The 12,973-nt window shown below is 42.5% G+C and overlaps 1 protein-coding gene across 1 annotated transcript; it reads left to right on the top strand.

Moving 5' to 3' along the window:
- The first annotated feature begins 735 nt into the window (after window positions 1–735).
- Window positions 736–12,973, top strand: LOC311237452 (uncharacterized protein). Its single transcript, XM_084325343.1, has 3 exons — window positions 736–1,279; window positions 2,895–3,285; window positions 8,973–12,973. The coding sequence occupies exons 1-3, from the start codon at window positions 1,077–1,079 to the stop codon at window positions 9,108–9,110; spliced, it is 732 nt and encodes a 243-aa protein (XP_084181469.1). The 5' UTR covers window positions 736–1,076; the 3' UTR covers window positions 9,111–12,973.

The following is a 12,973-nucleotide window of genomic DNA, read 5'->3' as shown; positions in this document are numbered from 1 at the left end:
ATTGACAATAAAGATTTTTAAAATGACCATTACTGAGATAGTTGTGTTTGTATTTTGGGGCATTTAATAAGTAGGCCTACATTGACTGAATTTTTTTTCACAATTTATGCCACATTCACACAGACGGTGAAGGCAAAACAAATAATCTAACCCTAACTAACCTTACTGTCATCATGCACTTGTCCTAATAAACTAACGTACACTGTAGCACTCAACACTTTGATGAACAATTGTTACTCAACTGATGAGTTGTGCCCTTCCTGATGACTTGTCGTACAGAACTTGTAAGTCGCTTTGGATAAAAGCGTCAGCTAAATGACTAAATGTAAATGTTGTGGTATAGTGCTGGGCCTGGGTGAGTCTGGCGTGCAGACAGGGCAGACTATTTTTCTTTACTATGTCCGGTGATGCAACGTGTCTACCTAACCCCGCCACACGATGGCGCTGCACGCATTTACACTACTTTGAGAGGGGGAGGAGGAGGAGGAAGGTGACGCAATGTCGGACGGGGTCATCGGTGTTTTTATTGGGGGGGCCGGGGGTCGTCAGCGTTTGGACAAGCTGCAAAGCCGAACGTGGTCATACTTTTAACTTTAACAATGTTATTTATAAACCTATGCCCAACCCCAACCTTAACCACCCCGCTACCTAAAAAATAAATAAATAAAATAAATGTAAACATGTTCTTCCGGGCCGTCCGATCTAGCGCTCGCTGAGGAGGAAGTAGGACAGGAAGTGGCAAGCATGATAACAAATAAACAAAACAATTAGGCTACGTAAATCTAATGCATGAAATATGTCTCGATAGGTTTCCAGAGACCACAACTTGAACCGCTACAGTTAACATTTTAGCTAATTGCATTGCCAGGGAGGTCGACGGAGTGCTCTCTTTAGCCCATAATAATGCAACCCGTCTCGTTTCGTGCAGCTCTGTAACGCTGCTAACCGTTAGCTTCTTAGCAAAGGCGTGCAAATAATCGACCCCACGGAGAGTCTCGTATAACTAGCCCGCGGTGCGACCGTTTTTTAATTGTTGAAATTGTGAATGTCATCCATTACAGTTGTATCTTCGCAACATGGAGAGTCTGTACAAACGGAAGGTGTTCGCGTCTATGCGAAAAACCAAAGCGGAGTTGAGCAAACAGAAAGTGCAGATCGGTCTGCCCGCGGAGATCCTCGACGACACGGACGAGGGCTCGTGCGGCAGCAGCTCCAGCGGCAGCAGCGCGGAGGAGTCCGGGAGCGAGTTCCGCGCCAGCAGCGCGAGCGACAGCACCGGGTATGGGCAACAGTAGTACAGTTACAGTACTGTATATTATTACAGTACACTACTGTATATATAACCTCATCAGGATCTATGGGCGTACTGTAGATTTGTATATCGTATATGTCACAAATGTAACTACTATATTTTATATATTTTCAATTCATAGTGACATTTATGACATACACAACATACATGACATTTATGGCATAGGGACATACATGACGTATGTCCCTGTGCCATAAATGTCATGATGTGTCATGTATGTTGTGCAACAGGGCCGTTTTAAAACCAGCAGAGACAGTGGACAGACTTGTCTTTCTTGCCTGCAACTTAAAGTAATGGCGTTGCTTGTCCAAATGACAATACTGACCAAATTGAGATTTATTTTTCTCTTGTCCATTTATTTATTTTGCTTTCTAATTTTAAAATACAGTTTGAAACCGTCTGTACACAGTAGGCTATGTGTGCTAGCAGAGCTAGACTCCAGTCACGAGTCACGGTGCACATGTGCGGTGGTTTGTCCACCAAAAAAAGCGCCAAAAGATAGAAAAGAAACGAGCAGAGCCAGAACTGTTCAACTCCCTAGGCCTGGAGCCACAGCCAGCAGAGAAGCCTGTTTACTTTCGCTTTTAAACCAGCTGCAGCCTGAGAACTGGAGTGTGAGGGGATGTAACACTAAAGATGGCGGCAACGACAAAGAATTGCTGCAAAATAAACATACATCTGTTGTTAAAAAAAAAAAAAAAAAACGTATACAATATCGATAATATCGAATATCGAGTGATATTCGATATCATTTTTGGCCATATCGCCCAGCCCTAAGTTCAGCTGACCCTGTTGACACGCCCACTACGCAAATCGTGCACTCACACACACACACACACACACACTGCTCCGGTCATGCATCCACTCAACTCATGGAAAATACAGCATCAGGCTATAATGGCTATTGTTCTAAAAGTATCTCTACTAATAAAATGGAGTATTGAACCGATTTTAACAGCTGGGTATTGGGTGGGACATTCTGATTTAAGAACTTTCTAAATAAAATAAAGTCCCTAAATAGTTAATTTATCTTGTATTAATTGATCAAAAAGTAGCCATGTGCAGTAATATAGTTATATAAAAGCAATGTTGATTATGTTCTTAAAAGAAAAGAAAAAAGACTCTTGCAAAATAATAAAAAAGAACCAATAAGAGTATAGATAAAGTACCGAACCGTTAAGCAGTATCGAATCGATAAGAGTAGTAGTATCGATAAAATCCTAACAATCCTAACCCATCCCTAATGAACACTGATACACTGTTATCAATGAAAGATGTTTGCAGCTGTGGTAATACTTCAGTTGGTTCATTATAAAAGATACAAACCTGAAAACAAAAGCACTTAAATGTTAAATAAAAGGACCACAGTAATGAGGCAGGAGGAACATATTTTTTTGCACTATAATGGTAAAATTGTTAAAGTGCCCCTAAAAAAGATTCTGTGCCCCTAAATTGTTTCATTTAGGGGCACCTGTGCCCCTAGTGAAAAAGCTTAGCGTACAGCCCTGTTGTATTGTACCCATTCTGCAATCTGTTAAATAAAGTATTCATTCGATCATTCATTCATTCATTCAATTCACAGCCGCAGCACCGGGAGGGACAGTGACGACGCCGCCGCGAGCTCCGGGGGGACTTCAACCGACGACAGCCGTGCAGTGACTCGTAAAAAGCGCTCTTTTCTCCCCGACGCGAGCTCCTCTAGCAACAGTGATAGTGATAGTGATGATGATGATGACAACGACGCCGCGACCAAGCCAAAGAGGAAAGTCCAGGCTAAAAAACGCAGGTTGCAAAAGCAGGATTCCGACTCGGACGACGTCGCTGCCCAAGCTCGGAAACGCAAGAAGGTCGCTGAGGCTAAAGAGACGGCCGCCAAGGCTAAAGAGACGGCCGCCAAACGCAAGATCCGTCATAAAAAGTTGATGGCTTTATCCAAGAAGATGAAATCGCGCATTCCCAGACGCAGGATTAAGGTAACGCGATTCTTGTATTATTTGGCTTGTTGCTAAGACCTATATCTGAAATGAAGAAGAAAACACGACTAACCTTCGTAAGTGTCTTTTACTAGTATACACGTTGCAACTAAGGAATCTACCTTGCCTATATTACTACCTACTATACTAATGTCTCTATACCAGTGGCGGCTGCTGACCAAATTTTTTGGTGAAGCAAAAAACATATTAACATTAGGTGACGGCGCACCTGACCAGACACGGATGCAAAAAATTACATATTCGGTGACGGCGCACCTGACCAGACACGGATGCAAAAAATTACATATTCGGTGACGGCGCACCTGACCAGACAGATGAAAACATATTAGGTGACAACGCACCTGACCAGATGAAAACATATTAGGTGAAGGTGACAAGGAAAAGGAAAGATGAAATTACCTACCTGGGTTCCATCCTAGAGGCAAATCTTTCCTGTGACAAAATGGCATCCAATGTAATAAAACTAAGTCAACCAACGAACTAGATTCCTGTAGCAGATCTCCTCTCTGGTAAACAAGAATACCTTGAAGACTCTAACAGGAGCACTCATTCAAGGGTACTACGACTATGCTTGCACCTCATGGTACCAAAGCACCTCAAAGGCACTAAAAACAAGATTACAAACATCACAAAACAAACTGGTGAGACTACTGCTTGACCTTACTCCTAAAACCCACCATTTTGACAACCTAGGATGGCTTAGAGTACACGACAGAGTACAGCAACTTGCAATGGGCCTGGGCTACAAGATACACTACACCACTAAGATACCAATGTGCATGCCGAAATACTTCCCAAAGGTCAGTGAATACCACGACCACAACACCAGAGGGAGTTCCACAAATCATGTTCAACCCAGATTCGGCTCAAACAAGGGACTAAACACGTTTCGCAATTATGCCACAACAATGTGGAACGCCCTACCCACAGCCGTAAAATAGTCTGGGATGGTGGCCCGTAGCACACAGTGGGGGTGTGTGTTTAGCCCCCTGGCTGTCTCCATGTGGTTGTTATTTTAGTTCTTATGAAGGAATTCTCAGCCCCCGTCTTCCCCCGATGGCTGGGGTTAGGGTGGGGGGAAGGATGGAGGATGAGGGGAAAACGAGGGTAAAGGCAGGGGAAGGGTGGAGGAGGGAAGGAGGGAGAAGACAGGCCTTTGAGTTGAATGTTCTGTATGCGATGAATTAATGAGAACTTTATTTACCAGATTGCAGAATGGGTACGTACAATACAGTACGGCTCAATACACACAATTGTTAAGGGGATGCAGACCGGAGAAAGACGTTTGTCTTGTTTACATCAGGGTCCCCCATTTTCAATTCATAGTGACATTTATGACATACACAACATGCATGACATGACATTTATGGCATAGGGACATACATGACATACAGGTATATAGTACTGTTACATTTGTGACATATATTTGAAATTTATACATATATACAATATGCAAATATACAGTACTGTTACCCATAGATCCTAACAGAGAATATACATATGATGGGGAGGAGACTGTACATTAGGAGGGGGTGGGTGGGTGGGAGAAAAAATATACATACAGTGGGGAGGAGACTGTCTATTAGGAGGGGGTGGGGGGGGGGACGTTATTATCAATATAACGTTAGCTACCAGTACCAACTTTAACTTACATGGCTGTGCGGCTAGCTAGCTATAGCTAACGTTAATGTAACGTTAATAACACAAGATGCATTTCACTATGAATTGAAAATGGGGGACCCTGATGTAAACAAGACAAACGTCTTTCTCTGGTCTGCATCCCCTTAACAATTGTGTGTATTGAGCCATACTGTATTGTACCTGTACTCTATTGTATCTGTTAAATAAAGTTTTCATTCATTCCTTTTGAAAAGTGACATGGTCGGTGTAGTTTTTGTAAGGAGTTATGATGCGGTTTAAATGTAGCCACAGAGTAAAATACAGCCAAATAATTGATAATCACCACAGACCCACACATCTACTATATATATATATATATATTTTAAATCCACTCACACTCGCCATTGATGTCCCAGTCGCGTGAATATTTTCCCTAGCGGGGTTGCACGTCCGCGTTCGGTTTGCGCAATCTGATTGGCTACTGACGTTTCTGGTCATGTGACATGTGCGCCAATCGCGTGACTCGTCCCAGTCCCTTGATCACTTGTAAATAAAATCCAAAGCCATGTGCATGTGCGTCGCCCTAACACTCCGAGCAAGACGAGGAAGCTAGAACAATTTCGGGAGTTGGACGTCTTCTTGCAATAATAATCCTTTTCTCTTCAAAAGTCATAATTGCATGCTTGAGCAGCGCTGGTCTCCTCCGTAAACTGGATGCTTGCAGACTGCAGAGGGGAATCCCTCGCGTCACGCACTCGCATAATGCCCATATATGGACCAAGTTGCCAACTAAGATAGTCTCTAAATGTCCGCAACAGCAATTGCCAAAGCAGTGAGAAAGCAGTAGCACTCACTCACCAAAGCTGTGTGCTGCTCACATGAAGAGGAAGGCAGCACAGCGGTTCTTCCTCTGGGCCAACATTTCGATGACTTTAGGAACAAAAATTGAGAAGACAGGACAGGAGCTTACTAAGCTAGTAGCTAGCTACAACCGGAGCCAGAAGGCTAAATAGCTATTAGCTAGCTACAACAAGTTAGCTTACAGTCCAAGGCGGCACGTTCACGTCAACTACACTACTTCAACTGAGATAAAAAAATATATATATATTTATCATCAAACAATGCACAATAACAATTGAATAAAGATCTTAAAATATGAATTATTATATTAGGCAAATAAATCTCCTTTTCTCGATGTCAGTCTCTTTCAAGTCAAGTTGCACACAGTCAGTCTCAGAGTGGTGATGATGACAAAATCTAGAACATTAGCTATTGACGCCTGGCACCATTCTCTGATTGGGTGTCAAGTTCGTCAACACGATGTAACACGGCGTGAAAGCCAATCAATCAAGTGCGCTCAGCCTCACTACCCGCCTTTATGACGATTTTGAAACTCAAATAGCCTATTTTGATTTGATTATTTGATTATTAGATTCTAATGCCTGGCCCGTGCAGTTAAAATGCAGTGAATGATTGACAGCTGGCCATCAATGTGTTATGGGATCAGGTCAGAGAGCTGTCACTTGGACATTTTTGAAGAAAGAAATTAACTGGCATTGTTTTTTTCACAAAGGAAAACATTTATAATAAAAAATTAAAAAAAATAATATGTATATTAATAATAATAAAAAAAAATTGTCTGTCTATTACTAGTGAAGCACTGCCTCACTAGTAGTCATGCAATAACCTCAACTGCTCTATACTACTATGAACTCAAGACTGTGGCACTCAAGTTCGACACTGTTTGTGTGTGTAAAAACTAGATGCAAATTTCATTACTAAACAACCAAGGATACGTTAACTTTCAGACTATCAGAAAGCTGCCCGTTATGCAGAGTGTCAGAGCAACAAAACCACCATGCCAGTGGTCTCTGCCTCCAGACTGTGCCACTGATGGACGGGTGGACTCAGGCACAGATATAGCTGCGTGGGTCGTAAATGTGCACCAGCTTTAGGGAACAATGTTGGAGGTAGTGACTGGTGAGGCAGGCACCTTGTAATGTAAATGTATTTTCCCACAGCATTAGTTGTCATACAATTGCCCATCTTCATTACCTCAAAATGTAGCTTTTTTTCATGCCCTTTGTAAAGTACTAACTAATACTAACTATTAACACTTTGAGTGCCACGGACGCGATTTGTCTTTAGTTCATGCCGCCAGTTGAGTGCCACCAACGACATATAGCGTTTGTTTGTCATATTTTTTTTTATTAGCGATTTGAATTAATATTTCATCAATCGAGCCTCACGCTAGTGTTGCAGACTCTCTCTGAGCTCAATTGGGAAAATACCGCCCCCTATCGTCTCTCCCTGTGTAACTGCACCATTGGTTTAGACTGAGGGGGGGGGTCCAGCCTCCTCATGTTACTTCTCCGGCGAGGCATCTGAAGAGACCCAAGTGATTCGCCGAGCCGGAAAACGTGTGGAATACATATTTACAGTACCCAACGCTGAATCAATAAACGCGATCGATATTTGGAATGGCGATCAGGAATTGGAATAATCTTTTTGGATAACATCTGATCTGAGGTAAGCAATTTATTTTACCAGTCTTGGGGTAATCGGATCTGCTTTGACCTATATATCAGCGTGTGTCTTTGATGTGCGTGTGTGTGTCTGTGTGTGCGCGCTGATCAGGAAATGAGAGAATATATTTTTCAGATCGCTTCTATTGCGTGCATAAGTACACATATACTATCGATAATCTAGCGTTTATTTGAAAACGATTCATAAATAGGCCGAAAAATGACTGTTTTTTGTGTATGCCAGAATATTCCAGTAAAGGGCGATTATCACGGAATCTATATATTTTCATGAAAAACAAGGGCTTTTCAAAATGCTATAAAATGGAAATGAACCGATTATTTAAAAAAAAAAAAAAAAAAAAAATAATAATAATCCGTCTCGACAATGTTGACTGCAAACAAGTCATTGATAAGCGACGGGCAGATTAGACACATAGCCATAATTTAAGACAGAGATTATGTGTTCACAACGCTATCATTGAAGTGGGTGGTGGCATTCAACAGGGTTTTACCACGTTAACAAGTGGCAACCAAAGTGTTAAACTGACCAATGTTGTGTGTGTTAAGTTAAAGATGCTGTAAGTGGCATTTTGTTTTGTTTAAACAAATGTGTTAAATAACGGGCGGCTACGTGGCACAGTGGGCAAGGCGCTCGCAACGAATGCTGGAGACTAGGCTCGAACCTCCTGTTCGAGCCCCGCTCTCCACATTGCTTTCAGTTTAGCTGGTCGTCCACAGTAATACACATTTGCCGTATTACGGGGAGGGAAACTGAAGGGTGGGGATCGGGCATTGTGGACAGCGACTCCTACAGGTCGGTTGGTGCGCCTGCGCAGTAGAATCAAGAAGCGACGGGGGCGGGGCCCCTCCAAAGCCCGGACCCCGACGCTGAAAGATCGAGCCGTGCAGGTGAAAAGATGCGACGGCTGTTACCTCGAGTATCGGAGGGGACTCGTGCTATTTATGACTTAGTCCACATTGCAGCCGGCTTGTGGGAGGCAAGAAACAACGTTCGAAGACAGGGGAGGGTTGAATTGGACGATATGAAAATTGGGACGGGAGGAAAAATTGGAGAAAAAGTGGATCAAAAACAAATGTGTTAAATAGCTCTACATTATCCTGCTCTGTAGTAAACACAAAACCTTCCCACTTCATCCAATAGGGAGAGAGAACCAAATGCTTTTTACACTGGTAGATAATTTTTCTAGTTTCAAGCACATTATTTTCTTATAACTATTTGTCAGACCATTTTTGCAGTGTAGAGTTCTCTCTCCTGATTGGATAAAGTGGGAACGGGATACCAGACAATTTATTTTGTGTTTACTGCAGAGCGGAGGGACTGGGACACCCATGCTACTGATCAACCAACCACTACTAGATGGCCGTCCTACATTTTAACATGTGTAGACCTAGACCACTTATTTTAACAAAGAAAATTACAGACCCTTTAATGTGATACAATAGAACACAAATCTATCACTGCTGGGGGGGAAAACTAAATGTTTCAATTCTGATTTGTAGGATCCAAGCAAGAAGGGAGCATCCAAAAAAGCTGATGCTGGTGATGACGATGATGAAGACGACAGTAGTGATGATACTACGGGCAGTGACGACGATGGCTCGGATGAAAAAGTCAACAACGTGCCTGATGCTGATTGATTGATTGGCGGCCGGGAAAAAGAGGAAGAAGCAGAGACTGTCCAAAAGACTTCATAGTTGAGGATGAAGGGAGGGGAGGAAAGGAAACGAGGAGGAAGAGCCTCAGCCACAGAATTAAAACGACAGAAAGAGCATTCCCCTTCAAATCAATATTCTCGATCGCCATTTGGGCGGATACACATAGCTAACACAATGTTTGACGTTGTCATGGAAATGAGCACGGGGGCGCCGAGGCGTCGCCACACGGAACTCTCCGGCGGTGTCGGAACATTACAACTTCAATCAACGCTCGTTGCCATGACACCATCGACATTCTGTGGCAGACAGTTTGAAATCCGGTGTACCAATAAGATTTCACCGTCGCACACCGGGGAGTGCCCTTTCTGTACATTCTAATTCTGTGGTGTCTCTGCCATCTTCTTCTCTTGGGAATTCATCACCGGGCCTCAGATTAAATCACCTTCAAGTTGATGTCAAAGCTCTGCTGGTTTTAAACACACCGCACATACAACCTTCCTCTAAACAACCTGCGACAGGCGAGCAGGCGATGTCCGACCGTTATTGAATGGGGAGGCGGTCTGGGGCTGCCCTCGCCCAGAGGAGTCCCGCCCCTCCCACCTGTACCTCGTATTTGGTCTCAGCGGGGAGAGAAAGAGGCGCTGAATCCCGTTTCAAAGCAACCCACCTTGCTAAGGATTGTTTTGTTTGTTTTTTGTTTTAGCTTTTTTTTTAGAGGGAGAGGTGAACACGCTGGTGTATGGACAAAGCGCTTGCTCGGGATGTGAAAGCATTACTGTTCCACTATGACAAGCATGTGGTCCTCCTAGAGTCTCTCACTGCTGGCCAACCGTCCCCACTACCAAAAAGCAAACATGAAAAGAACATTATTATTATTATTAATATTAATAATAATACTAATAATGATGATAATGAAAAAAAGAATCTCGCCAACCAGTCTTTTTGACCCCTTAGCATGTACATATATCGGTACCAGTACAAGTGAGGGGCCTATCTTTCAAGACATAGGACTTGATGAGTAAGTAACATGAGACATTTTGGAAATGGAAATGGTTGTGGAACTGGGACAGTGACTGGGTTTGAGATCAGACCACCCAGACTCTTAAATCCTCCGACAACACTGCTATAAAAACAACGCCTGAGGAAACGGTGGGTCTTTCTGTTCACGAGGAAAGGTCTACGCGGGGAATTTACGTGAGGGTTTTACCAGCTCCGGTGCTGTCGGGGAAGTTCCAATCATTTATTGTTTGAGCTTTGTTTGTTTTTAATCATACTTTTAGCTAATACCAATTTAGAATTCTTCTAGTTTTTTTCCCCCGTCTTTGGTAGATGTCTTTTGTAGGCAGGTAGTCGTGCAGTTTGAACCAATGTGAGTCTGCTCTTAGAGATGGTAGAATGTAATGTTTTTCAATAGGAGTGCAGTGGAACTGTTGGGTGGCTAGCGGATGACGTCAGAACCCGTGTTCTCTTCTTCACGACATTTAAAGGAACACGCCGTTATTTTGTGAAATGCGCTTACCGTCTTCTCCAGAGTCGGACAAGAACATGGATACCAATTTCCTCTTTGTGCGTTCAGTAGAAAGCTATCGGGCTACATGCAAGCCTAGTGTAGCGCAAATGAATGGAAGCGGAGGCGCAGCGGCTAGCCTAGCAAAAACTCTGGGAAAGGTGTAAGTTGGCCAATGTTTAGCCGCTACGCATCCACTTCCATTCATTGTGCTAAGCTAGGCTAACGTACAGCCGGATAGCTTTCTACTGAACGCACAGAGAGAAAACTGGTATCTTATCTTCTTGTCTGACTAGAGAAGACAGTGAGTGAATTTCCCATAATGTTGGCATGTTCCTTTAACTTGGGACCAGGTTGATGACCAGTAGCCCAAAACAGAGTGAATGTCTGGATCAGTGGATGTGGTATTGTACATCATTCTGGGCAACTGTTGACAACCATCTCCCCCAAGACCACGACTTAAAGATTCAGTACAATGAAACCCGTCTATTGGCCCATCAGTCTGTCAGTTGTCAGTGGTTGTAAAGGATATCGGCTAGCTAGCCCACAAACAAGTAATACAACTAGTTTGCTACAATTTAGTTAATTTTAGTGGCTCAAAAACATCCACAGCAACTGTGACAATTTATTTATCACCTGCCAGCACAGTTAGCCTCCCATAGCAACTGACCACACTGGTCCCATTCATTTGTTGACATTTGTAGTTTTCTTTTTCTAATGGCCGATACTAAATCTACTTTTAATAACTCATTTTCCAGCACCTCTTTCTTACCTTGTATTAACCCCCCCCCCCCCTTCCTTTTGAATGTGTACACACCACAATTTAAATGAATAATGCCTGGTTTCCTCCACACCCAAGAGTGAGACAAACTTTTACAAACTTGGCAGTAGATTAGGTAACCAGTGTTCCTCGAGCCAGAATGCAAAGCGAAGTGATTAATCAAAGAGAGTTCATCCTCCTATGACATCACAAACTAGATTAACTAGAAACAAATACCCAGGCAAAACTCATATTGTCCATAATTAATTATGTCCCCTTTAATGCTCAGTGATATTCTGGTACAGCACATGTCTACCTTCTTAACAGTGGTGAGTACAACTTACTGCATTTTGAGTATAGTTACATTGCTAGTAGGATGGGTTTCACAGTCATGGGGTTGGAGCAAAAATAAGGCATGTTCATGGAAACACACAATTAGAATTTGTTTTGGACATTTCACCCCGATACCGGCCCCCTGAGAAACCACTTTTAAAAAGCCCAACCTTGTAGAATATAATCTCTTCTTCACCATGACTCCGGACCACTATCGGCTTTGTTTATGTTTATTTCATTGGAATAAAGACCGTTCTGACTGAGCTTGCGATACAAGGACTGGTTGGCAGGCCTATATGACCCGCTAAACATGTATCTTGAAACTGAATGGTTTGTTTTTGTATTGTGCAGTAGGCCTATACGACCCGCTAAACATGTATCTTGCGACTAAATGGTTTGTTTTTGTATTGTTTGTAAAACATTAGAACAAAATGGACTCATGTTTTGAGCCATGTTGGGTATATGAATGTTACAAAGACAAGACACATATGCAAATCGGAAGTCCCACCCTTGAATGTGTGTACATACCGACGCCGTGTGTTCACGTGATGTCAGATATATCGGACAGGCACGTTTCAGAAGCGTCGAAGGGGCCCCAGTCCTTTTGACTGGCGCCGCCATTGGCTAGTTTAGTTACAATCTAAACTGAAAGTGAAACGAATTGCAGTATGTTTAAGAGTGCAGTAGAAAACGACAGCTGCCATAGTTTATAGCCACAGCAGTGTTCTAGGTTCCAGAGGACCGTGTGAACGCAACATCACTTCACAGTATTGCATTGAACCTCCTTGGTCTCCATGGTATTCACCTAAATATTGATTGAGGTTTACTGTCGCGCAGGTATTGCATCTCTTGAGTGCCATTCTAGTTTGCATATGTTATATGATAGCCTATATCTATGATCTTCGACACTTAAGTCAATATTTGTGAATATAAACAACTTGCAAGCTGGAATCCATTTTACATTTGAGCCATTTCTGGACAATTTTAATATTTCTTTAGATATTTTATGTCAAAATGTTACTCCTATTTTCCTGTAACATGCAATTATCAATTTATCATGGAAGAATTAAGCCATTTTAAACAATGTGTTTAATTGACTTATTTTTAGTTAAGACATAAATAACCTTCCTGTTAATAGACCTAAGAAGTGATACATTTGCCCTTGCCCCTGGATTTTAAACCCCATACATTACTATAGAGACTGCATGATCTTTTGCAATAAAACTTTTTCATCAGCTTGAAACA

Source organism: Notolepis coatsorum (genome assembly GCF_963971535.1).
Source record: "Notolepis coatsorum genome assembly, chromosome: 11".
In the NCBI taxonomy this organism is placed as follows: Eukaryota; Metazoa; Chordata; class Actinopteri; order Aulopiformes; family Paralepididae; genus Notolepis; species Notolepis coatsorum.
This window is presented reverse-complemented; position numbering and strand designations above follow the sequence as displayed.